The sequence below is a fragment of the Mytilus californianus genome, unplaced genomic scaffold, assembly GCF_021869535.1.
Source record: "Mytilus californianus isolate M0D057914Y unplaced genomic scaffold, xbMytCali1.0.p SCAF_4, whole genome shotgun sequence".
In the NCBI taxonomy this organism is placed as follows: Eukaryota; Metazoa; Mollusca; class Bivalvia; order Mytilida; family Mytilidae; genus Mytilus; species Mytilus californianus.
Window position 1 is genome coordinate 98,259,961 of NW_026262690.1, and position 26,881 is coordinate 98,286,841.

Here is a 26,881-nt window from a genome sequence, read left to right on the forward strand (position 1 = left end):
CCTCAAAGTGACAGTGAGGCCTTCAACACAGAGCAAAAACTGTCACCTCACTGCAAGTTTTAGACTGCCACTAGCACTGGCTTGAGCTGAATTCTTTGCAAACTGACAATCATGCCACAACTGTGAATTGAAGAACAAAGCCATGGAGTAATATCAATAAAATAAATTTAGCCCATAAACATCCAACATGGTACTTGACATCTGTGTGTAGATGAATTCTTGGTAAAGTTCTTGCAATAAAAGGTTGAACTCTAATTACAAAATTGTACACAAATAGAAAAAATATATATTTCAGGTTTGTTGTGACTTTCCAACAAAAAAAAAAAGAAGGGGAGATTATTCAAACCATCAAAAGAAGTGGGCCCTAAATGCAAAGTGGTGTCCCATGGAAACATTTTCTAGATCGTCACCTGCTGCTAGGGGGAAGTAAATGGATATGAATGTAATACATCTGCTCAGATTTCTGGCCTGCACAGATTCTCCATAGTTTGTGTTAAAGGACAATGACAAAGGCATGCAATTTGTGCAAGGGAACACATTAATTATCTAAGAAATAATTCATGCAGGCTATAGATTTTTCTATCTTTCCATTTTATTTAAATTTATTTTTCTGTCCAGTATCATATCGATATCTCTATATTAACATATGTTTAGGATATCATCGGAATTAGCAATTTGGCCAATTTTCATTGGTTAATCAGAAATTAATATTTTTGTTTGATATATACTACATCGATGAATATTATTGTTGTTTACAATTATCTTGAAAAAACATTTATATTAGATAGAGAGAAACTGTAAACAGCAAGATAAGATCCATCAGAAAATAAAATTGATGGAAATTGTTGATTTACTTCTTATTGGGGCTATTTTCGTAAATGACCTGACTTTTTAGCTCACCTGGCCCGAAGGGCCAAGTGAGCTTTTCTCATCACTTGGCGTCCGTCGTCGTCGTCGTTGTTGTTAACTTTTTATACGACCGCAAAAAAATTTTGTGGTCGTATATTGGTATGACGTTGGCGTCGTCGTCGTCGTCGTCGTCCGGCGTCGTCGTCCGAATACATATTGGTTTTCGCACTCTAACTTTAGTTTAAGTGAATGGATCTTTTTGAAATTTGACCATAAGGTTAAATACCACAAAAGGAAGGTTGGGATTGATTTTGGGGGTTATGGTACCAACAGTTAAGGAATTAGGGGCCAAAAAGGGGCCAAAAATGAGCATTTTCTAGTTTCCAGACAATAACTGTGGAACGGTGTATGGATCTCTCTGAAATTATACTACAAGTTTCCATACCACAAAGGGATGGTTAGGATTTGCTTTGGGGGGTTATGGCTCAAACCGTTTAGGAATTAGGGGCAAAAAAGGGGGAAAAACAAGGTTGTCCTGGTTAATGGACAAATACTTTAGTACAAAACATAATTTAAAGCAGTGTAAGGGAGATAAATCAAATACATCATTGAAATTATCTCCCTTACACTGCTTTTAAATTATGTATAAAGTAATGGTTAATGAACAATAAAGATAATCTAAAACAGTGTAAGGGAGGTAATCCAAATACAACGTTTTGGTTACTTCCCTTACACTGCTTTTAAATCATGTTTAAAGAAATGCATATTTATAAAGGAAGACCAGTAAAAATATCTGCAAATGTTTTCATCTTTTTTTTTTACAAAAAAATCCATATGAAAGATTTGACACTATATTTTTATTAATTCTATTATAAAATAGATTAAGTTAGCACTATGGTAAATTTAAATGGGTAATTATGGTTGCCAACTCCATTGGAAATTTGAATTGAGATTATGACCATATCTTGAGGGAAAGAATTTTTTTGGGGGAAAAAGGGGGGGGGGGGGATAAAAAGAAATTGTGGGGGGCCAATTTTTTCTCATTTCAGATTTCAGAAATTAAAAAGAATTATTCTTCAAATATTTTTTTTTTTTCAAATTTCAAATATTGAAAAATTTCAAGAAGTAATCTTTAATTGCACAGTATGGCGCATTAGATTTGTAAAAGCTTTGATCACATTTATTTATTTGTTATGCCGAATCTAACAGTGTATTTAGATTTTTAATTTTGGGTCCAGTTTTCAAATTGGTCTACATTAATGTCCAAAGGGTCCAAAATTAAACTTTGTTTGATTTTAGCAAAAATTGAATATATGAGGTTCTTTGATATGCTGAATCTAAACATGTATTTAGATTTTTGATTATGGGCCCAGTTTTCAAGTTGGTCCAAGTTGGGGTCCAAAATTATATTTTTTTTGATTTCAACAAAAATTGAATATATGGGGTTCTTTGATATGCTGAATCTAACCATGTATTTAGATTTTTTATTTGTGGACCCCGTTATCTAATTGGTTCATATTGAGGTCAAAAGGGTCCAAAATTAAACTTTGTTTGATTTCATCTAAAATTGAATTATTGGGGTTCTTTGATATTCCAAATCTAACCGTGTATTTAGGTTTTTAATTTTGGGTCCTGTTTTTTAAATTGGTCTACATTGAGGTCCAAAGGGTCCAAATTAAACTTAGTTTGATTTTAACAAAAATTGAATTCTTGGGGTTCTTTGATTTGCTGAATCTAAACATGTGTTTAGATTTTTGATTATGGGCCCAGTTTTCAAGTTGGTCCAAGATAGGTTCCAATATTTAAACTTTGTTTGATTTCAACAAAAATTGAATATATGGGGTTCTTTGATATGCTGAATCTAAACATGTATTTAGATTTTTGATTATGGGCCCAGTTTTCAAGTTGGTCCAAATTGGGGTCCAAAATTAAACTTTGTTTGATTTCAACAAAAATTGAATATATGAGGTTCTTTGATATGCTGAATCTAACCATGTATTAAGATTTTTTATTTGTAGGCCCCGCTATCAAATTGGTTCATATTGAGGTCAAAAGGGTCCAAAATTAAACTTTGTTTGATTTCATCGAAAATTGAATTATTGGGGTTCTTTGATATGCCAAATCTAACCTTGTTTTTAGATTTTTAATTTGGGTCCCGTTTTTTAAATTGGTCTTCATTGAGGTCCAAAGGGTCCAAAATTAAACTTAGTTTGATTTTAACAAAAATTGAATTCTTGGGGTTCTTTGATATGCTGAATCTAAACATGTGTTTAGATTTTTGATTATGGGCCCAGTTTTCAAGTTGGTCCAAGTTGGGGTCCAAAATTATATTTTTTTTGATTTCAACAAAAATTGAATATATGGGGTTCTTTGATATGCTGAATCTAACCATGAACTTAGATTTTTTATTTGTGGGCCCCGCTATCAAATTGGTTCATATTGAGGTCAAAAGGGTCCAAAATTAAACTTTGTTTGATTTCATCAAAAATTGAATTATTGGGTTTTTTTGATATTCCAAATCTAACCGTGTATTTAGATTTTTAATTTTAAGTCCCGTTTTTTAAATTGGTCTTCATTAAGGTCCAAAGGGTCCAAAATTAAACTTAGTTTGATTTTAGCAAAAATTGAATTCTTGGGGTTCTTTGATATGCTGAATCTAAACATGTGTTTAGATTTTTGATTATGGGCCCAGTTTTCAAGTTTGTCCAAGTTGGGGTCCAAAATTAAACTTTGTTTGATTTTAACAAAAATTGAATATATGGGGTTCTTTGATATGCTGAATCTAACCATGTATTTTGATTTTGGACATTGGACCATAATAGGTAAATTAAAAAAATTCAAGTTCTTAGACCACATTCTTTCTGTGTCAGAAACCTATGCTGTGTCAAATATTTAATAACAATCCAAATTCAGAGCTGTATCAAGCTTGAATGTTGTGTCCATACTTGCCCCAACTGTTCAGGGTTCGACCTCTGCGGTCGTATCAAGCTGCGCCCCAGCGAAGCATTTTATTACACTTTGAACTTCTTCTAGAGAACCACTGAATGGAATGAAACCAAACATGGCATGAATGTTCCTTATGAGGTGCTGATCAAGTGCTGTTACTTTGAAGCCGATCCATCATCCAAGATGGCCGCCAGCGGGGGACTTAGTTTAACATAGGACCCTACATGTATGCGAAATATTTACAAATGTTTTCTTTTAGAGAACCACTGAATGGAATGAAACCAAACATGGCATGAATGTTCCTTATGAGGTGCTGACCAAGTGTTGTTACTTTGAAGCCGATTCATCATCCAAGATGGCCGCCTGCGGGGGACTTAGTTTAACATAGGACCCTACATGTATGCAAAATATTTACAAATGTTTTCTTTTAGAGAACCACTGAATGGAATGAAACCAAACATGTCATGAATGTTCCTTATGAGGTGCTGACCAAGTGTTGTTACTTTGAAGCGGATCCATATTCCAAGATGGCCGCCTACGGGGGACTTAGTTTAACATAGGACCCTATGCGAAATATTTACAAATGTCTTCTTTTAGAGAACCACTGAATGGAATGAAACCAAACATGGCATGAATGTTCCTTATGAGGTGCTGACCAAGTGTTGTTACTTTGAAGCCTATACATCATCCAAGATGGCTGCCCATTGGGGACTAAGTTTAAAATAGGACCCTATGGGAAATACATACAAATGTCTTCTTTTAGAGAACCACTGTATGGAATGAAACCAAACATGGCATGAATGTTCCTTATGAGGTGCTGACCAAGTGTTGTTACTTTGAAGCCGATTCATCATCCAAGATGGCCGCCTGCGGGGGACTTAGTTTAACATAGGACCCTATGCGAAATATTTACAAATGTTTTCTTTTAGAGAACCACTGAATGGAATGAAACCAAACATGGCATAAATGTTCCTTATGAAGGGCTGACCAAGTGTTGTTACTTTGAAGCCAATCCATCATCCAAGATGGCCACCAGCTGGGGACAGTGTTTAACAAAGGACCCTACGGACAATACATACAAATGTCTTCTTTTAGAGAACCACTGAATGGATTGAAACCAATCATGGCATGAATGTTCCTTATGAGGAGCTGACTAAGTGTTGTTACTTTGAAGCTGATCCTTCATCCATGATGGCCGCCAGCGGGGGGACTTCCTTTAACATAAGACCATATTGGAAATACATACATATGCTTCTTCTAGAGGTGCACTGAATGGAATGAAACCAAACATGGCATAAATGTTTCTTATGAGGTGCTGATGAATTGTTGCTACTTTGTTGCTGATTTACTGTTCAAGATGGCCAACAGGATTTTTTATTAACTTACAGGGCCAATATTAAACCAAATTTGGTCTCACTCATTATTAGGGTATCTGTTATGATATTAATCTATTTTAACATGATTTCCAAAACCAAAATAGAATCAGGTGAGCGACACGGGCTCTTGAGAGCCTAAAGTTTTCCAATATTCTCCAAGTGCATGTGGATCAAACCTGGTAACAATCTTGCTTAGTGTGTGATAGATGGCTGCCAAATGTTACCAATGATTTTAATGCAGCATACTAGTATTTTTATTTTCGACTGCAAAATGTTTAGTTCATATTATGTTATGGCGGTGTCTGCATCGTCGTCCGAAGACATTTGTTGTCCAAAGACATTTTGGTTTCCAGACATTAACTTGAGTATAAGTGTATGGATCTCTATAAAAATTGTAACACAAGGTTCCATACCATAATAGGGATTGATTTTGGGGGTATTTGTCTTAGCTGTTTAGGAATTAGGGGTCAAAAAGGGGCCAAAACAAGCATTTTTCTTGTTTCAGGACAATAACTTATGTATAAGGGTGTAGATCTCTATGAAATTTTACCACAAGGTTCTTTATCCCAAAAGGAAGGTTGGGATTGATTTTGGGGGTCATGGCCCAAACCGTTTAGGAATTAGGGGCTAATAAGGGGCCAAAAAACTAGGATTTTCTGGTTTCTGGACAATAACTTGAGTACAAGTCTGTGGATTGCTATGAAATTGAACCACAAGGTTCCATACCATAAAAAGAAGGATTAGATTGATGTTGGGGGTTATGACCCTAACTGTTTAGGAAAAAGGGGCCAAAAACAAGACTTTTGTAATACTTTGTATAAATTTCTTATTTCTTTACCAATTTTTATGGGGTTTAATTCAAAGTCTTTAATTCTTGGGATTTTTTAATATGCTGAATCTAACCGTGTATTTAGAATTTGGATTTTGGGGCCTGTCTTCAAATTGGTCTACTTTAAGGTCCAAAGGGTCCAAAATTAAACTTTGTTTAAATTTAAAAAAAAAAAATTTAATTCTTGGGATTCTTTGATATGCTGAATCTTTGATATTAGGACCCGTTTTCAAACTGGTCTTCAATAAAGTCCAAAGGGTCCAAAATTAAACTTTGTTTGATTTCTACAAAAATTAAATATATGAGGTTCTTTGATACGCTGAATCTAACCTTGTATTTTGATTTTTGATTTTTGGCCCGGCTTTCAAGTTGGTCCAGATTGGGGTCCAAAACTAAAGTTTGTTTGATTTCAACAAAAATTGAATATATGGGGTACTTTGATATGCTGAATCTAACTGTATATTTAGAATTTGGATTTTGGGCCCTGTTATCATATTGGTTCACTTTGAGGTACAGAGGGTCCAAAATTAAACTTTGTTTGATTTCATCAAAAATTAAATTTTTGTGGTTTTTGTCGAGCCTTCGACTTTTGTTGAAAAAAGCGACATAGCGATCCTACATTCCGTCGGCGTCGTCCAGTATATCCAGAAGTAAATTTTATTAAAAAAAATCCATTTTTTCCGTATTTTACTTATAAATGGACTTAGTTTTTCTGCCAGGAAACATTACATTCACTCTGTGGTTAAAGTTTTTAATTTTAACAACTTTCTTAAACTATCTTGGATTTGTACCAAACTTGGACAGAAGCTTGTTTATGATTAAAAGCTAGTATCTAGAAGGAAATTTTGTTAAAATTTTGTGCCATTTTTTCCTTATTTTACTTATAAATGGACTTAGTTTTTCTTCCAGTTAACATTACATACAGTGTGCAGTTGAAGTTTTTAAAACATTTATTAGATTCATAAACTATCCTGGATTTTTACCAAACTTGGACAGAAGCTACTTACAATCAAAAGATAGTATAGAGAGGAATATTTTTATTAATTTTTTTTCCTCATTTTTGTTGAGCCTGCGATTAACAGCAAAAGTAGGCGAGACACTGGGTTCCGTGGAACCCTTACAAATTTTTTGATAAACTTATTCTAACCATGTATTTATATTTTGGATAATGGACCATTATAGGTAAATGTCCAATTTCAATTTTTTATACGCCCGTTTACGGGACGTATTATGGTATACCGTTGACCGTCTGTCCGTCTGTCCGTCCGTCTGTCTGTCTGTCTGTCTGTCCGTCCGTCTGTCGTCAACATGTCGTACACTAATTCAAAAACGCTTTAACCAATATGCATGAAACTTTGGTGAATTGTTTATATCTATTGACGTGAGCTCCCTTTCGTTTTTTATAAATTTCGGATTTACCGTTTCTGAGTTTTGGGGTTTTATTCATTAGAAAAGGGGTGATTTTCCAGTTTTCAGACAATAACTCAGAAACAATTTCACCAATTTGCAAGAAACTTTGGTGAATTGTTTATTTCTATTGACATGAGCTCCCTTTTGATTTTTATAAATTTCAGACTATAGGTTTCTGATTTATGGGGTTTTATTCATTACAAAAAGGGGGATTTTCCAGTTTTTCAGACAATAACTCAAAAATGCTTTCAGCATTTTTTATGAAACTTTGGTAAATTATTTATATCTATTTTTGTAAGCTCCCTTTTGATTTTTGATAAATTTTCGATTTTATGTTTCCGAGTTATAAGATTTTATTTGTTTAAAGTCTGACAACAGATTTACTAAGTATTACGCAACAGCACAGTGTATTGCACAACAGCAAGAAATCTTTCATATAACCAATTTCAAGTTCTTTGACTACATTTATTCAGAAACCTATAATATATCAAATATTTAATTACAATCCAAATTCAGACCAGTATCAAGCTTGAATATTGTGTCCATTTTTGCCCCAACTGTTCAGGGTTGGACCTCTGCGGGCATCTCCAGCTGCGCTCAGTGAAGCAGTTTATTTAAAGTTCTTGGACCACATTCATTCTGTGTCAGAAACTATGCTATATCAAATATATAATTGCAATCTAAATTCAGAGCTGTATTGCACAATAAATAGAAAGTATCATAAAGTCGAGTCATAGTTAAAAATAGATATATCATCAAATCTAATTTGTACTTGTTTTGGCTTTCAAACTTTTTTTATCTGAGCGTCACTGGTTGGTCTTGTGAGGACGAGACGCACGTCTGGCGTATTGAATTTTAAGCCTAGTACCTTCTGCTAGCTATTATTCGTGTGTTTCTTTGTCCTATATGTTCTCCCATTTATTTGTATTGTGGTCCTGTCATGTGATGTTGTCATTTCGTGTTGTGTTTGACGTTGCCATAAAAGCGGGAGGTTTGGCATGCCACAAAACCAGGTTCAACCCACCATTTTTTTCTTAAAATGTCCTGTACCAAGTCAGGAAAATGGCCATTGTTATATTATAGTTCGTTTCTGTGTGTGTTACATTTTAATTTTGTGTTTTTGTTGTGTCGTTGTTCTCCTCTTATATTTGATGCGTTTCCCTCAGTTTTAGTTTGTAACCCGGATTTGTTTTTATCTCTATCGATTTACGAGTTTCGAACAGCGGTATACTACTGTTGCCTTTATTTATAGAAGAAATTATGTATGAATATAGTTTTAAATTTACTTTTCATTATTAGACATTTTGAATATAGTTAAAGGTAAGTTTTATAGATTTTTTAAAGACTTTGTATTCAGTCTTACATATAAACCCTTCAGAATGAAAGTTTCATATCTTCTCTCAATTATAAAATGGTTAAGTAGAGCTGTAGATCTGTCATCTCATGATGATAAAGAACAGATATTATTACTTAACAAACAGATATTTAAAACAAAAAATTGAGTTTGTTAACATGTAGAGATGACTGAGAGGTATTACCACTCCAGGACAGGAACAATGAAGTTAATTTAAATTTTGTTTATTTTAACATTTTTATGACTAATTATGAAAATTAAATATTAAAATGAATGAAGGAAAATTTGTGATGTATTAATCCCCTACACACTAGCTAATGTGTGTATTTGTTTGATTATTTTGTAATTCTGTATTTGTTATATTTCAATGTATTTCATGAGGGCCTCAGGGAAGATTAGTTTTACAGCTAACTGTGTAACCCTCCTCAAATAAAGAATTATTATTACATGTATTATTATTATTATTATTATTATTATTTAAAAAATAAATAAATAAATAAAAATTCTTCCTAAAAAAACTACACACATATTTACATTTGTAAATAACTAAATATTCACATTTATGAATATAGATAAGTGAAGTGTATTTACCATTAATTCATCCAGGCAGCAATTACCACCTATTTAATTCATTTATGCAGCAATTACCACCTATTATCAAGAAAACAAAACATGTGGTATTCATCAACTAACACACTAACAATTGGAGTGACAAATTTGTTTGAAAATTTTGTGTTTTCTAAGTGGTGTGGCTGATAAGCTGATTTTCAATCCATCATCAATTTGATGTGATTTCTTGTTGATAAATGTAGGACTGTATTAATGAGGAATGATATATTGGAAAATGTTTTTTATGATTTTTTTTGGAATATTTTTTGAAGATCTTCATGGTAGGTTTGTTTGTTATTCTGTATAAATTAATTTTCAGAATGCTATATATATATATATATATATTTTTGTCATGCATCCGATTTCACCTTGAGAGATGCACACGCCCGATGAAGCTAATTTGTTTAGCGAAATATTGCGTGAATAATATAAAATATAACAACTAATTTTATAACACTCATTAGTGTGTTAAAGTTACATTCTTAGGCACTTATATATATATATATATATATATAAGTGCCTATAAATAGCAGCACATGACATACAAATCTATGGGAGTGTGGATTAATCAGTACAGAGATTAATTCAATTACACAAATAAAATTATAGATTGCCTAACAATGTAATTTTAACACACTATTTAGTATGTAAATATAAGAATGTTTAAAATATTTACAAAATGATGAAAATAAACGCAATATTTCGCTAGACTAACTAGCTTTATCAAGCGTGCATCTATCCAGGTGAAATCGGATGTAGATGATAAGAAACATTTGCAGCTCAATGTATATGTTGCACTTGAATTTAGCTGCCTTGAAAATAATACATAATTTGGATGAAGTTCAAGATTTTTACAAAATTGGTAGTTGAAGTTAGCAACGTCCATTGGCCAATATTACAGGATAAAAAGGACGATGCTGTGTACTAAATTATTCTTTATCTTTCCTGTATCTTTTCTCATCTTTTTCGTTAAGACCATCAGGTTCTAAAGTGTGGAGTTGGTGGATCCAAAAATTTTCTCTTCTCCTTCTCGCCGTGGTGTCCCACTCGGTGTTGACTTCTATGATTTGGAAGGTAACATTATCAAAAGAATGTTTCGTTGAACGAAGATGTCTTGTGAGAGGACAGTTTTTGTTGGTTTTGTACCATGAACGATGGTTATTGAGCCGAATATTAAATTTGTCCATTGTTTCTCCCACATACTGAATGCCACATGTGTCACATGTTAATATATAAATTGAGTTCTCCGTTTTACAGTTGGAATTTGAGTAGATGGCATAATTTTGTTTAGTAACGGAGCTGATGAAAGAACTGCTTGTATTGGCAGCTTTACAACACAAGCAGTTCCTTCGACCACATTGTTTGTAGCAACCGGGAGATGGAGTAGGCTGCTTTGCTAATACAGATGTCACTAATTTGTCACGGATGTTTTTAGGTCTTCTGAAGGCCATGACTGGTGGTGAGGAAAATACTTTTTTAAGATTTGAATCATTTTCTATAATTTTCCAATGCTGATGAACAATGGAAGACACATTTTTAAAATCAGGATGGTAAGTGAGTACAAGGGGTGTTCTGTTAGCTGCTTTATTCTTATCTTTGTACTCTAGAAGTTCTTGGCGACTAGTTTTGTTTGCTCTTTCGAAAGCGCTATCAATGATGTTGTTATTGTATCCTCGAACAACTAGATGTTTACGTAGTTGTCCAAGTCTAGCATTTTGCGTATTTTCAGTAGAGCATATTCTCTTGATTCGCAATGCCTGGCTGAATGGGATGCCACGGGAGCAGTGTTTAGGATGGCAACTTTTAGGAGAAAGGAATTGATGTTTGTCCGTTTGTTTGGTATGAAGGTCCGTTATAATGGTTCCGTTCTTGATGTAACTCGTAGTGTCGAGGAAGTTTATTTTCTCCATAGATGATTCATATGTAAATTTTATTGAATGGTGGAAAGAGTTACAGTGTCCTAGAAATTCATTAAGATGTTCTTGTGAATCTGTCCATTTGAAATCAATATCGTCAATGAATCGGAACCATGATAAGGGCTGGTATGGAGCACTAGCCAAGAGGCGTTTTTCAAGTTGGCCCATAAATATGTTGGCATATGACGGGGCCATTTTTGTGCCCATACTAGTACCGTCTATCTGGAGATAATGTTTTTCATTGAAAGAGAAGTTGTTGTTCTCTAGCACTAGTTTCAGAAGTGTAACAAGGCACTCATTTGGAGGATTTTTTTCACTACGAGTGTTCCATACCTCTTCACACGCTGCTATTCCTTCGTCTTGTGGAATGTTGGTATATAAAGAAGACACGTCCATGGATGCAAGTATAGTATTGCTTGGTAGAGGATTGAGGCTTTCCATTTTCTTTAGATAATCCGTCGTATCTTGGATGTAAGAGGGTAGTTCTTTCACATGAGGTCTTAGATGATGGTCTAAAAATTCTGATATCTTTTCAGTTGGATGACTATTTGCTGAAACAATTGGTCGACCTGGATTGCCCGTTTTATGTATTTTAGGCAACATATAGAATCTTCCGGCCTTTATATATATATTTTAAGCTCACCTGGTCTTCCGTCTTCGTTAACTTTTACAAAAATCTTCTCCTCTGAAACAACTGGGTAAAATTTTACCAAACTTGGGCACAATCATCATTAGGGTATCTAGTTTAGAAAATATGTCCAATGATCCCGCCTGCTAACCAACATGGCTAAAAATAGAACATAGGGGTAAAATGCAGTTTTTGGCTTATATCTCTGAAACTAAAGCATTTAGAGCAAATCTGACTATGGGTTAAAATGTTCATCAGGTTAAGATCTATCTGCCCTGAAATTTTTAAACGAATCAGACAATCCGTTGTTGGGTTGCTGCCTCTGAATTGGTAATTTTAAGGAAATTTTGCAGTTTTTGGTTATTATCTTGAGTACTATTATAGATACTGTAAACAGCAATAATGTTCATCAAAGTACGATATACAAATAAGTCAATATGACAAAAATTTTCAATTGACCCCTTAAGGAGTTATTGCCCTTTATAGTCAATTTTTAACAATTTTTTTCGTGTATTTTTGCAAACTTTTACACAAATCTTCTCCACTTAATATACTGGGCCAAATAGAATTAAACTTAGCCACAATTTTCAATAGGGTATCTTGATTGAAAAATGTATCCGATGACCCTGCCATCCAACCAACATGGCCGCCATGGTTAAAAATAGAACATAGGGATTTACTATTGAAGTCTAAGGGAATAATTGTAAAAAAAACAATTTCAAATGGTCACAATTGAAAACTAATTTAAATAATGATAAGGGGTCTTCAATAACTATTGTAAGTCTAGTTACTAGTGGGATGACCTGCTTTTAACTACTGGGCCAAATTAAACCAAACTTGTCCTCAATCATTATTAGGGTATCTAATATTATTTATTATGATTTAAACCTTATTTTACATGATTTCCAAAACCACAGTAGATACAGGTGAGCGACACAGGCTTTTGAGAGCCTCTAGTTTGATGAAGCGAACCCCTTTTAAACCTTAGCTCATGTTGTCTATTAATAAATAAATTACTTTAATTCTCGGTGTACTTGGACATGCTGAATCTGTCAAAATCGGGGTCCAATATTAAACTTTGTTTGATTTCAACAAAAATTGATTATATGGGGTTCTTTGATATGCTGAATCTAACCTTGTATTTAGATTTTTTGAAAGATTGGAACAATTGTTTCAAGTCTTTCATAAGGCACCAGCCTCCCAAACAAGAAGTAGCACAGGTTAGCTACTAAATCTACAAAATGTATACACACTGAAATATAGTCCCCTATATTTCTCATGTCTGTGTACATATGCCCAGAGCTCCAGATAAGAATTCACAAATTGGGGTTTTTACCCACCATTTTTTTGTTATTGAATGAAATAATTTTTTCAATTGCATTATTAATTCCAATTCACCCCTCAATCAATTATCAGATTTGGTTTTTCACCACTAAGCTCCTGAATGTATTGGGTTTTTTCATCATCAAGAAATTGAATTGAGGCATGTTATAATGTAATTATATCAAACCAGTTGAAGATGTTCATCCACTGTTATCTTAAATTTGTTTCTTTCAAGTATATATGTGATAGCTGTTGTATTTGGTTTATACACTGACAAGCAATTTTTTGTTTAATTTGTGTCTAATTTGTTTCAACCATGTACTATTATTATACATTGCATTTATCTATTAGTCCCAGTTTCAACTGCTCTGCCAGTTTTGTATTTTCTGTCAACTTATATAAACTGGTGTCACTAGTGGGGCAGTAACTGATTACCTTTTAGATTAGAGCACATACCATCACCTGTGGTTTTTGTAGGGGTTAGTGTGGCTAAGTTTTTAGATATTTATGTAGTATTTGTGGACTTTTCTTTTGGTTGTCTTGCATTTCTTGCCATGGCATTATCAGTTTATTTTTTAATTAAGTTTTGAATGTCAACTAGGTATCTTTCGCCTTTGACATTGCTTGTTGGCATTTCATTTTTCGAAGTATGGTTAATAGTGTTGAACAAAATTTTGTCATCATTTATAAGGATGAAGTGTGAGTCAGACTCTGCTTCATTATCATCACATTCAATACCAGAGTCAACTTTGTGTAAACTTTTATTGATGATATCCATATGTTAAGTGCTGTCATGTCTTGTCACTGCTGACAGCTGAATATTTGGGGTCCCTTCATGGCCCAAACACTGATTTTTTTTGTTGAGCTTGCAACTACTGTCGCAGAAAGCTCGACATAGGGATAGTGATCCGGCAGCGGATTACTTAAAATCTTTATGTTTTAGAAGATGGAAGACCTGGATGCTTCATACTTTGTATATAGATGCCTTTTGTAATGAAGTTTCCGTCTGTCATATGTCCATTGTCCTTGACCTAATTTTCATGGTTCAGTGACTACTTGAAAAAAAGTTAAAAATTTTTGTAATGTTAATTTCTCTCTTATGAGTAATAGGATAACTATATTTAGTATGTGCATACCTTGCAAGGTCCTTATGCCTGTCAGACAGTTTTCATCTGACCTCGACCTCATTTCATGGATCAGTGAACAAGGTTAAGTTTACGTGGTCAAGTCCATATATCAGATACTATAAATTGTGACTGGAGAGTTGTCTCATTGGCACTCATACCACATCTTCTTATATCTATATATAAGCAATATAGGTCTACTATATTTGGTGTATGGAATGATTGTAAGGTGTGCATGTCCAACTGGCAGGTGTCATCTGACCTTGATCTCATTTTCATGGTTCATTGGTTAAAGTTAAGTTTTTATACGACCGCAAAAAAATTTTGCGGTCGTATATTGGTATGACGTTGGCGTTGTCGTCGTCGTCGTCGTCTGAAGACACATTGGTTTTCGCACTCTAACTTTAGTTTAAGTGAAAGGATCTCTATGAAATTTTACCATAAGGTTCAATACCTCAAAAGGAAGGTTGGGATTGATTTTGGGGGTTATGGTACTTACAGTTAAGAAATTAGGTGCCAAAAAGGGGCCAAAAAAGGGGCAAAAAACAAGCATTTTTCTAGTTTCATAACAATAACTTGTGTGTAAGTGTATTGATCTTTCTGAAATTGTACTACAAGGTTCCATATCACAAATGGAAAGCTGGAATTGAGTTTGGGGGTAATTGCCCAAAACGTTTAGGAAAAAGGGGCCAAAAATAAGCATTTTTCTAGTTTCCAGACAATAACTTGTGTTCAAGTGCATGGATCTCTCAGAAATTGTACTGCAAGGTACCATACCACTAAGGGAAGGCTGGGATTGATTTTGGGGGTAATTGCCTCAAAATTTTAGGAATTAGGGGCCAAAAAGGGGCAAAAGACAAGCATTTTTCTAGTTTCAGGACAATAACTTGTGTGTAAGTGTATGGATCTTTATGAAATTGTACTGCAAGGTTCCATATCTCAAAGGGAAAGCTGGGTTTGAGTTTGGGGGTAATTGCCCTAAATGTTTAGGAATTTGGGGCCAAAAAGGGGCCAAAAAACAAGCATTTTTCTAGTTTCCAGACAATAACTTGTGTTCAAGTGTATGGATCTCTCTGAAATTGTACTGCAAGGTACCATACCACAAAGGGAAGGCTGTTATCGAGTTTTGGGGTGATGAATCATAAGGGGGTTCAAAAAATTTTTGGGGGGGATTTTTTTTCCCCTTTTTTTCCTTTTTTTTCTTTAAAATTTTCCATTTTAAATTGGTTATTTCTGATTTATATATAAAAGCAAATAATAATGATATGGTTTGAATAGGTAAATTAAAATTTTTTAAGTTCTTAGACCACATTCATTCTGTGTCAGAAACCTATGCTGTGTCAAATATTTAATCACAATCCAAATTCAGAGCTGTATCAAGCTTGAACGTTGTGTCCATACTTGCCCAAACTGTTCAGGGTTCGACCTCTGCGGTCGTATCAAGCTGCGCCCCAGCATAGCATTTTATTGTGTTTTGGTCTGTTTTCTTATACTATATGCAATAGGTCAACTATATTTGGTGTGTGGAAATATTTTACGATGTACATGTCAGTCTGGCAGGTTTTATTTGACCTTGACCTCATTTTCACAGTTCATTGCTCAGTGTTAAGTTTTTGTATATAAATCAAAAGTTTCCAGAGTGTAGTTGCCATTATTACTCCTTGATGTTTGTTTGTCCTTGATGCTTACATCATCCTGAACTGGCACAAAAAACTCTGTTATGAAGGCATATGCAATAGTTAACATAGTTTTGATTGGCAAAGTTTGTGGTTTGTGGGCATGTTAAACTGTTCCTGTTTCCTTTTTATATATTTAAGATTGTTTATCAACAATGTACCAGGTTTTTGATTTTTACAGATTGGCATAGAGAAAATGAAGACTGTGGCTTTGATAAGTGGTGGAAAGGATAGCTGTTATAACATGATGCAGTGTGTTATGGAGGGACATGATATTATAGCATTAGCTAATCTCAGGCCAAAAGAAAAAGGTAAAATTTGAAAGGTTTACAAAGGTAGTTTAAAAGCATTAGCCCAACTATCTTAACTCAGTATGTCATATAGAGTGGCATAGTAAAAGTCGGTGTCCATCTGTAAACATTTAAGGTAATTTAAATGTATTTATTATACCTCAGTTATCATTTTCTATATAAAATAAGTACACAATATTTTCACTATTTTGCAAATTGCAAGCGTTGAACTATTTGACCGGTCAATAGTTTCCAACTATTTGCCCTCGATGAAACTATTTGACCGCAAGTGTCATTATATTTCGCGGAATTTCAACTGCAGCTACGGGATTGGAGGATGTTGAGAATACAACAGGAGTTGTGTCGTCGCCTTTTACCTATTGTCTCTAGGGTTGACGTTAGTGCGGGACGTAGCCTTAGCATTCAGAATATATATGAAGTAAACGTTAAACCATATGGTTGTGTTTCTGCTTTTTGTATTACGATAGTTGATTTAGTCCAGACATTTATTGTCTGGTGTCTCTTTTGGTATAATAAAACACTTACTGACTGGATATTCGTGGAATAGTAAGTTTATTATCCCCTCGGATACAACTATTGCCCTCGGCTACGCCTCAGGGCAATAGTTGCACCTCGGGAGACAATAAACTTACTATTCCACTCATACCCAGTCAATAAGAATAACATATATCACGATCTTGGATTGTAAAATAGCAGTACACAATCCGTCTAGTTCTTTGCTTAAAACTTCAAATTTTGAGACAGAATGGCAATTTATGCGTAAGACTATTTATTTAGATAAAGAATACAGGTGATTTATTGTATTATTAAGACTGCTTTTACAAATACCAAATATTTGTTTTTGTTTGATTCAATTTTTCAACTTAGCCATATAAGTGAGATTGCTCTTATAGTAATATTTTATAAAGGAATATCACTGAAATTTTAATTTTTTACTTGTAGCAAGAAAATAAGTTAGGTGAATCATTTTTAACCGGATTTTCGAAGGAAATATCGGTTATTAAAATAGTGATGTGCGGCGGGCGGGCAGACGGGCGGCTGCACAATAACATGAAAACCTTTTAACAATTTTTTTTCAAATTTAAATATGTTCTTTCCTGGGACTTAATGAAGGTCTAGTTCAATTTTCAAGATTTTAGTATTTCTCCTTTTTGAGATCACCATTTTTAATATCCAAAAGTGGAATTTTAAAATACTTATCTCTTGTTATCATATTATGACTTGTCTTATCTCACAATAAAAATTGGAGTGACAGATTTATTTGAAAATTATCTATTTCCTAAGTGGTGATGATTATAAGCTATATTATTAGACATTTTGAAGTTTAAATTACATTATTAATTATTAATTAGATCTGGGTTGTTTCTTAGAATATGATAATCATTGGAGTGACAGATTTATTTGAAAATTTTCTGTTTCCTGATAAGATCTGTAGGACTGTATATATAAAGTTTGAAATTTACTAGTAGGACTGTATAAATGAAGTTTGAAATTGACTGTTCATTATTAGACATTTTGTAGATAATTAAGTCTCCTTAAACCATATATATTCTTACCCCCACCCCCCTTCAATTTGAGAATGTGTTTTTATCTTGTAAACAGTCTGAGATCCCCACCCCTAAACCATATATATTCTTGTATGGGACAATAAAACAAATCAAATGAAATATTGGGGGAGTCCCGGGGTTCACCCCCACCCTCCTTCTTTTTAAAAACTTGTAAACGGTCAAGATCCCCACCCTGAAACCATATATATTCTTGTATGGGACAATAAATCTAATCTAATGAAATAAAAGGAGAGTCCCCTGGGGTCACCCCACCCCCCTCCTGTTTGAAAACTTGTAAATGGTCGAGATCCCCACCCCTAAACCATATATATTCTTGTATGGGACAATAACACAAATCAAATGAAATATAGGGGAAGTCCATGGGGGTCACCCCCACCCCCTTCTTTTTGAAAACTTGTAAACAGTCAAGATCCCCACCCCGAAACCATAGATATTCTTGTATGGGACAATAAAACAAATCAAATGAAATAAAGTGTGAGTCCCCTGGGGTCACCCCCACCCAATCCTGTTTGAAAACTTGTAAATGGTCGAGATCCCCACCCCTAAACCATATATATTCTTGTATGGGACAATAACACAAATCAAATGAAATATAGGGGAAGTCCATGGGGGTCACCCCCACCCCCTTCTTTTTGAAAACTTGTAAACAGTCAAGATCCCCACCCCGAAACCATAGATATTCTTGTATGGGACAATAAAACAAATCAAATGAAATAAAGTGTGAGTCCCCTGGGGTCACCCCCACCCAATCCTGTTTGAGAACTTGTAAACAGTCGAGATCCCCACCCCTAAACTATATATATTCTTATATGGGACAATAAAACAAATCAAATGAAACATAGGGGAAGTCCATGGGGGTAACCCCCAACCCCCTTCTTTTTGATAACTTGTAAACGGTCGAGATCCCCACCCCTAAACCATGTATATTCTTGAATGGGACAATAAAACAAATCAAATGAAATTGAGGGGAAGTCCCCTGGGGTAAACCCCATCCCCCTTTTTTTTTTGGAAAACTTGTAAACGGTCAAGATCCCCACCCCGAAACCAAAAATATTCTTGTATGGGAAAATAAAACAAATCAAATGAAATATTAGGTGAGTCCCATGGAGTCACCCCCACCCCATCCTGTTTGAGTACTTGTAAACGGTCAAGATCTCCACCCTAAACCATATGTATTCTTGAATGGAACAATAAAACAAATCAAATGAAATTGAGGGGAAGTCCACTGGGGTAACCCCCACCCCCTTCTTTTTGATAACTTGTAAACGGTTGAGATCCCCACCCCTAAACCATTTATATTCTTGAATGGAACAATAAAACAAATCAAATGAAATTGAGGGGAAGTCCCCTGGGGTAAACCCCACCCCCCTTTTTATTGAAAACTTGTAAACGGTCAAGATCCCCACCCCGAAACCATATATATTCTTGTATGGGACAATAAAACAAATCAAATGAAATATAAGGCGAGTCCCCTGGGGTCACCCCCACCCCCCTCCTGTTTGAGAACTTGTAAACGGTCGAGATCCCCACCCCTAAACCATATATATTCTTGTATGGGACAATAACACAAATCAAATGAAATAAAGGGGAAGTCCATGGGGGTAACCCCCATCCCCCTTCTTTTTGATCACTTGTAAACGGTCGAGATCACCACCCCTAAACCATATATATTCTTAAATGGGACAATAAAACAAATCAAATGAAATTGAGGGGAAGTCCCCTGGGGTAACCCCCACCCCCTTCTTTTTGAAAACTTGTAAATGGTCAGGATCCCCACCCGAAACCATATATATTCTTGTATGGGACAATAAAACAAATCAAATGAAATATAAGGCGAGTCCCCTGGGGTCCTTGGGCCCAGTTTTCAAGTTGGTCCAAATCAGGGTCCAAAATTAAACTTTGTTTGATTCAACAAAAATTGAATTTATGGGGTTCTTTGAAATGCTGAATCTAACCATGTATTGAGAGATTTTGGATTGTGGACTCCTTTATCAAATTGGTCCACATTGAGGTCCAAAGGGTCCTAAATTAAACTTTTGTCTGATTTCATCAAAAATTTAAGATTGGGGTTCTTTGATATGCTGATTCTAATATGTACTTAGATTTTGGATATTGGACCATACTAGGTATTTAAATGTCCAATTTCAAATATTTCAGTTCTTTGACACATTCATTTTGTGTCACAAACCTATGCTGTGTCAAATATTCAATCACAATTTAAATTTAGAGCTGTTTTAAGCTTAAATGTAGTGTCCATACTTGCTCAACTGTTCAGGGTTCGACCTCTGCAGGAAAATACGGTTTGCTGTCTCTCTGTCAGCCTCTTGTTTATTTTTATTTTCTAAAGACATATTTAAACAAGAATGTGTCCATAGTACACGGATGCCCCACTGGCACTATCATTTTCTATGTTCAGTGGACTGTGAATTTGGGGTCAAAACTAATTTGGCATTAAAATATGAAAGATCATATCATAGGGAACATATGTACTAAGTTTCAAGTTGATTGGACTTCAACTTCATCAAAAACTACCTTGACCAAAAACTTTAAGTTGACTTGACCAAAAACTTTAACCTGAAGCGGGACTGACGGATGGACGGACTAACAATTGTTAAGTTTTCTGCTTAATTAGTTTGATAGGAAATACTTGTGATAGATCAATGATATTTAATATAAAGTTGCATTACTATCAGTACATATCAGTTTGACGACTATTTTGAGGCCCTGTCCCCTAGGACATAATCCAGTGACTTTGAATTAATAAGCAATTTTCAATGTTAAGTTTTCTGCATGTGTTAGTTTGATAGGATCTACTAATAATATCAGTACATATCTGTTTGACGACTAGTTTGAGGCCCTGGCCCCTAGGACATGGTCCAGTGACTTTGAATTAATAAACAATTTTCAATGTTAAGTTTTCTGCATGAGTCAGTTTGATAAGAACTACTTGTGACAGATCAATGATATTTTGTATAAAGTTGCATTACAATCAGTACATCTAAGTTTGCCGACCATTTCAAGACCCTGCCTACAAGATCATGGTCCAGCGACTTTGAATTAACAAGCAATGTTGCTATCCATCAAATTGTCTTTTTCTGAATTTTATGCGGACAGACGAGACATATCTCTGTGTCAACAGTTTATTTAAAATTTTTGCCTATTATCTTGAAAATTATAAAAGATAGACAGAAACTTTAAAAAGCAAAACTGATCAGTAAGACAAGATCTACAAATAAGTCAACATGATCAAAATCTTCAGTCGACTCCTTATTAGAGTTATTGCCCTATAATGACAATTTTAACCATTTTTTTTGGCGTTTTTATACGCCCGTTTACGGGACGTATTATGGTATACCGTTGACCGTCAGTCCGTCCGTCTGTCCGTTCGTCCGTCATCAACATGTCGGACATTAACTTAAAAAAGCTTTAACCAATATGCATGAAACTTTGGTGAATTGTTTATATCTATTGACGTGAGCTCCCTTTCGTTTTTTATAAATTTCAGATTTACCGTTTCTGAGTTTTGGGGTTTTATTCATTAAAAAAGGGGGATTTTCCAGTTTTCCGACAATTACTCAAGAATGCTTTCACCAACTTGCAAGAAATTTTGGTGAATTGTTTATATCTGTTGACATGAGCTCCCTTTCAATTTTTATAAATTTTAGATTTTACGTTACTGAGTTACAGGGTTTTATTAATAAAAAAAAGGGTGATTTTCCAGTTTTCGGACAATAACTAAAAAATGCTTTCAGCAGTTCTCATGAAATTTGGTGAATTGTTTATATCTGTTGATGTAAATATAAAAAAGAAGATGTGGTATGATTGCCAATGAGACAACTCTCCACAAGAGACCAAATGACACAGAAATTAACAACTATAGGTCACCGTACGGCCTTCAACAATGAGCAAAGCCCATACCACACAGTCAGCTATAAAAGGCCCCGAAATGACAATGTAAAACAATTCAAACGAGAAAACTACAGCCTAATTTATATACAAAAAATGAATGAATAACAAATATGTAACACATAAACAAACGACAACCACTGAATTACAGGCTCCTGACTTGGGACAGGCACGTACATACAGTATGTGGAGGGGTTAAACATGTTAGCGGGATCCCAACCCTCCCCCTAACCTGGGACACTGGTGTAACAGTACAACATAAGAAGCTCCCTTTAGAATTTAATAAATTTTACATTTTACATTTCTGAGTTATGGGGTTTTATTCATTAAAAAAGGGGGGATTTTCCAATTTTTGGACAATAACTCAAAAACGCTTTCCGCAGTTCTCATGAAACTTTGGTGAATTATTTATAGCTATTGATGTAATCTCCCTATTGATTTTCATAAATTTCAAATATGACATTGAAAAGAAATTGAACTTTATTTGTTTATAGTCTGACAACAAATTTACTAAGTATTGCGCAACAGCACAGTGTATTGCACAACAGCACAGTGTATAGCACAACAGCAAGAAATCTTTCATATAACCAATTTCAAGTTCTTTGACTTCATTTATTCACGAACCTATAATATGTCAAATATTTAATTACAATCCAAATTCAGACCTGTATCAAGCTTGAATATTGTGTCCATTTTTGCCCCATCTGTTCAGAGTTGGACCTCTGTGGGCGTATCCAGCTGCGCTCAGCGAAGCAGTTTATTTATTGCCTCATATCTTAAAAACCATGTTAGATAGATAGAAACTTTATATAGCAAAAATTATCTAAAAGACAAGATCTACAAATAAGTCAACATGTCTGAAATTGCTAGTCGACTCCTTATTGAAGTTATTGCCCTTTAATTATGATTTATCCCATTTTTATACGCGGTCGTATATTGGTATGACGTTGGCGTCGTCGTTGTCCTGAAGACACATTGGTTTTCGCACAATAACTTTAGTTTAAGTGAATGGATCTCTATGAAATTTTACCATAAGGTTCAATACCACAAAAGGAAGGTTGGGATTGATTTTGGGGGTTATGGTACCAACAGTTAAGGAATTAGGGGCCAAAAAGGGGCCAAAAATAAGCATTTTTGTAACTTCCAGACAATAACCTGTATGTTAGTGTATGGATCTTCTGAAATGGTACCACAAGGTTCCATATCACAAAGGGATTGCTGGGATTGATTTTGGGGGTAATTGCCTCAACATTTTAGGAATTAGGGGCCAAAAAAGGGGTCAAAAATAAGCATTTTTCTAGTTTCATGACAATAAGTTGTGTGTAAGTGTATGGATCTTTCTGAAATTGTACTTCAAGGTTCCATATCACAAATGGAAAGCTGGAATTGAGTTTGGGGGTAATTGCCCAAAACGTTTAGGAATAAGGGGCCAAAAAGGGGCCAAAAACAAGCATTTTTCTAGTTTCCAGACAATAACTTGTGTTCAAGTGTATTGATCTCTCTGAAATTGTACTGCAAGGTACCATACCACAAAGGGAAGGCTGGGATTGATTTTGTGGGTGATGAATCATAAGGGGGTTCAAAAAATTTGGGGAGGGGGGATTTTTTTTTCTTTTTTTCCTTTTTTTTTTTTTTTTTTAAATATTCCATTTTAAGTTGGTTATTTCTGATTTATATATAAAAGCAAATAATAATGATATGGTTTGATTTCATCAAAAATTGAAGTATTGGGGTTCTTTGATATGCTGAATCTAACTTTGTATTTAGATTCTTAATTTTTGGTCCTGTTTTCAAATTGGTCTACATTAAGGTCCAAAGGGTCCAAAATTAAACTTATTTTGATTTTAACAAATATTGAATTCTTGGGGTTCTTTGATATGCTGAATCTAAACATGTATTTAGATTTTTGATTATGGGCCCAGTTTTCAAGTTGGTCCAAATCGGGGTCCAAAATTAAACTTTGTTTGATTTCAACAAAAATTGAATATATGGGGTTCTTTGATATGCTGAATCTAACCATGTATTTAGATTTTTGATTTTTGGGCCCCGTTATCAACCTTGTCCACATTGAGGTCAAAAGGGTAAAAAATTAAACTTTGTTTGATTTCATCAAAAATTGAATTCTTGGGGTTCTTTGATATGCTGAATCTAACCATGTATTTAGATTTTGGATATTGGACCATAATAGGTGAATGTCCAATTTAAAATTTTTAAGTTCTTAGACCTTATTCATTCTGTGTCAGAAACCTATGCTGTGTCAAATATTTAATCACAATCCAAATCCAAAGCTGTATCAAGCTTGAATGTTGTGTCCATACTTGCCCCAACTGTTCAGGGTTCGACCTCTGCGGTCGTATCAAGCTGCGCCCTGCGGAGCATTTTATTGATTATGGATCCAGTTTTCAAGTTGGTCCAAATCGGGGTCCAAAATTAAACTGTTTGATTTCAACAAAAATTGAATATATGTGGTTTTTTTTGATATGCTGAATCTAACCGTGTATTTAGATTTTTGGATTTTGGGCCTCGTTTTTAAATTTATCCACATTGTGGTCCGAAGGGTCCAAAATTAAACTTTGTTTGATTTCATTAAAAATTGAATAATGGGGGTTCTTTGATATGCTGAGAGTTTTGGTCCCAACAGGAATATGGGGCCAAAAAAGCACCCAAATAATCATTTTTCTAGTTTTCAGACAATAACTTGTGGAATGGTGTATGGATCTCTCTGAAATTATACCACAAGTTTCCATACCACAAAGGGATGGTAAGAATTGGCTTTGGGGGGTTATGGCTCAAACCATTAAGGAATAAGGGGCAAAAAAGGTGAAAAAACAAGGGTTTCCAGGTTAATGGACAATTACTTAAGTACAAAACATAATTTAAAAGCAGTGTAAGGTTGGTAATTCAAACTCATTTGAATATCTCACCTACACTGCTTTTAAATTATGTATATTGGAAATTTGCCAAAAACTTTATTGTTAATAAATTCCATTGGAAATTTGCCAATAATTTTAGTATAATAAACTCCATTGGAAAGTAAGAATTGGCTTTGGGGGGTTATGGCTCAAACCTTTAAGGAATAAGGGGCAAAAAAGGGGGAAAAACAAGGGTTTCCAGGTTAATAGACAATTACTTAGTACAAAACATAATTTAAAAGCAGTGTAAGGTTGGTAATTCAAACTCATTTGAATATCTCACCTACACTGCTTTTAAATTATGTATATTGGAAATTTGCCAATAACTTTATTGTTGATAAATTCCTTTGGAAATTTGCCAATAACTTAAGTATAATAAACTTCATTGGAAATTTGCCAATATAAAATGTTGCTGATGAAGGTTTTTATACGACCGCAAAATTTTGCGATCGTATATTGGTATGACGTTGGCGTTGTTGTTGTTGTCGTCGTCCGAAGACATTTGGTTTTCGCACTATAACTTTAGTAAATGTTGATAGAAATCTATGAAATTTAAACACAAGGTTTATGACTACAAAAGGAAGGTTGGGATTGATTTTGGGAGTTTTGGTCCCAACAATTTAAGAATTAGGGGCCAAAAAAGGGCCCAATAAGCATTTTTCTTGGTTTTCGCACAATAACTCTAGTATAAGTAAATAGAAATCTATGAAATTATAACACAAGGTTTATGACCACAAAAGGAATGTTGGCATTGATTTTGGGAGTTTTGGTCCTAACAGTTTAGGAATTAGGGGCTAAAAAAGGGCCCAAATAAGCATTTTTCTTGGTTTTTGCACAATAACTTTAGTATAAGTAAATAGAAATCTATGAAATTTAAACACAAGGTTTATGACCACAAAAGGAAGGTTGGAATTGATTTTAGGAGTTTTGGTCCCAACAGTTTAGGAATTAGGGGCCAAAAGGGTCCAAAATTAAACTTTGTTTGATTTCATCAAAAATTGAACTATTGGGGTTCTTTGATTTGCCGAATCTAACTGTGTATTTAGATTCTTAATTTTTGGTCCCGTTTTCAAATTGGTCTACACTAAGGTCCAAAGGGTCCAAAATTAAACTTAGTTTGATTTTAACAAAAATTGAATTCTTGGGGTTCTTTGATATGCTGAATCTAAACATGTACTTAGTTTTTTTTATTATGGGCCCAGTTTTCAAGTTGGTCCAAATTGGGTTCCAAAATTAAACTTTGTTTGATTTCAACAAAAATTGAATATATGGGGTTCTTCGATATGCTGAATCTAACCATGTATTTAGATTTTTGATATTTGGGCCCGGTTATCAAATTGGTCCACATTGAGGTTTAAAGGGTCCAAAATTGAACTTTATTTGATTTCATCAAAAATTGAATTCTTGGGGTTCTTTAATATGCTGAATCTAACCATGTATTTAGATTTTGGATATTGGAATACCACAAAGGGATGGTAAGAATTGTCTTTGGGAGTTATGGCTCAAACCGTTAAGGAATAAGGTGCAAAAAAGGGGGGATAAGGGTTTCCAGGTTAATGGACAATTACTTAAGTACAAAACATAATTGAAAAGGCAGTGTAAGGTTGGTAATTGAAACTCATGTGTATATCTCACCTAAACTGCTTTTAAATTATTTATATTGGAAATTTGTCAAAAACTTTATTATTAATAAATTCCATTGGAAATTTGCCAATAACTTTAGTTTAATGAACTTCATTGGAAATTTGCCAATATAAAATGTTGCTGATGAAGCTTTTTCGTTTATCTCACCTAAACTGCTTTTAAATTATGTATATTGGAAATTTGCCAAAAACTTTATTATTAAATTTCTGATTTATATATAAAAGCAAATAATAATGATAAGGCAAGAGATACACACCAAACAGGATGTGTAAATTATTATATTAAGTATTGTGCAATAGCAAGACATTTTCAATTGCACAGTATTGCGCAAAAGCAAGAAATCTTCAATTGCACAGTATTGCGCAATAGCAAGAAATCTTCAATTGCACAGTATTGCGCAATAGCAAGAAATATCAAATAGCACAATATTGCACAATAGCAAGAAATCTTCAATTTCACAGTATTGCGCAATAACAAGAAATATTGAATTGCACAATATT

At 34.3% G+C, this 26,881-nt stretch overlaps 1 protein-coding gene across 3 annotated transcripts in view; it reads left to right on the top strand.

The window, feature by feature from the left end:
* Positions 1 to 26,881, top strand: part of LOC127698941 (uncharacterized) — a 278,817-nt gene that overhangs the window by 12,124 nt on the left and 239,812 nt on the right. For all 3 annotated transcript variants that reach the window (XM_052202712.1, XM_052202711.1, XM_052202710.1), the window contains exon 2: positions 16,222 to 16,351. In XM_052202712.1, coding sequence (XP_052058672.1) covers positions 16,237 to 16,351 — 115 coding nt within the window. In that variant the 5' untranslated portion in view covers positions 16,222 to 16,236. The remainder of the gene's footprint in view (positions 1 to 16,221; positions 16,352 to 26,881) is intronic.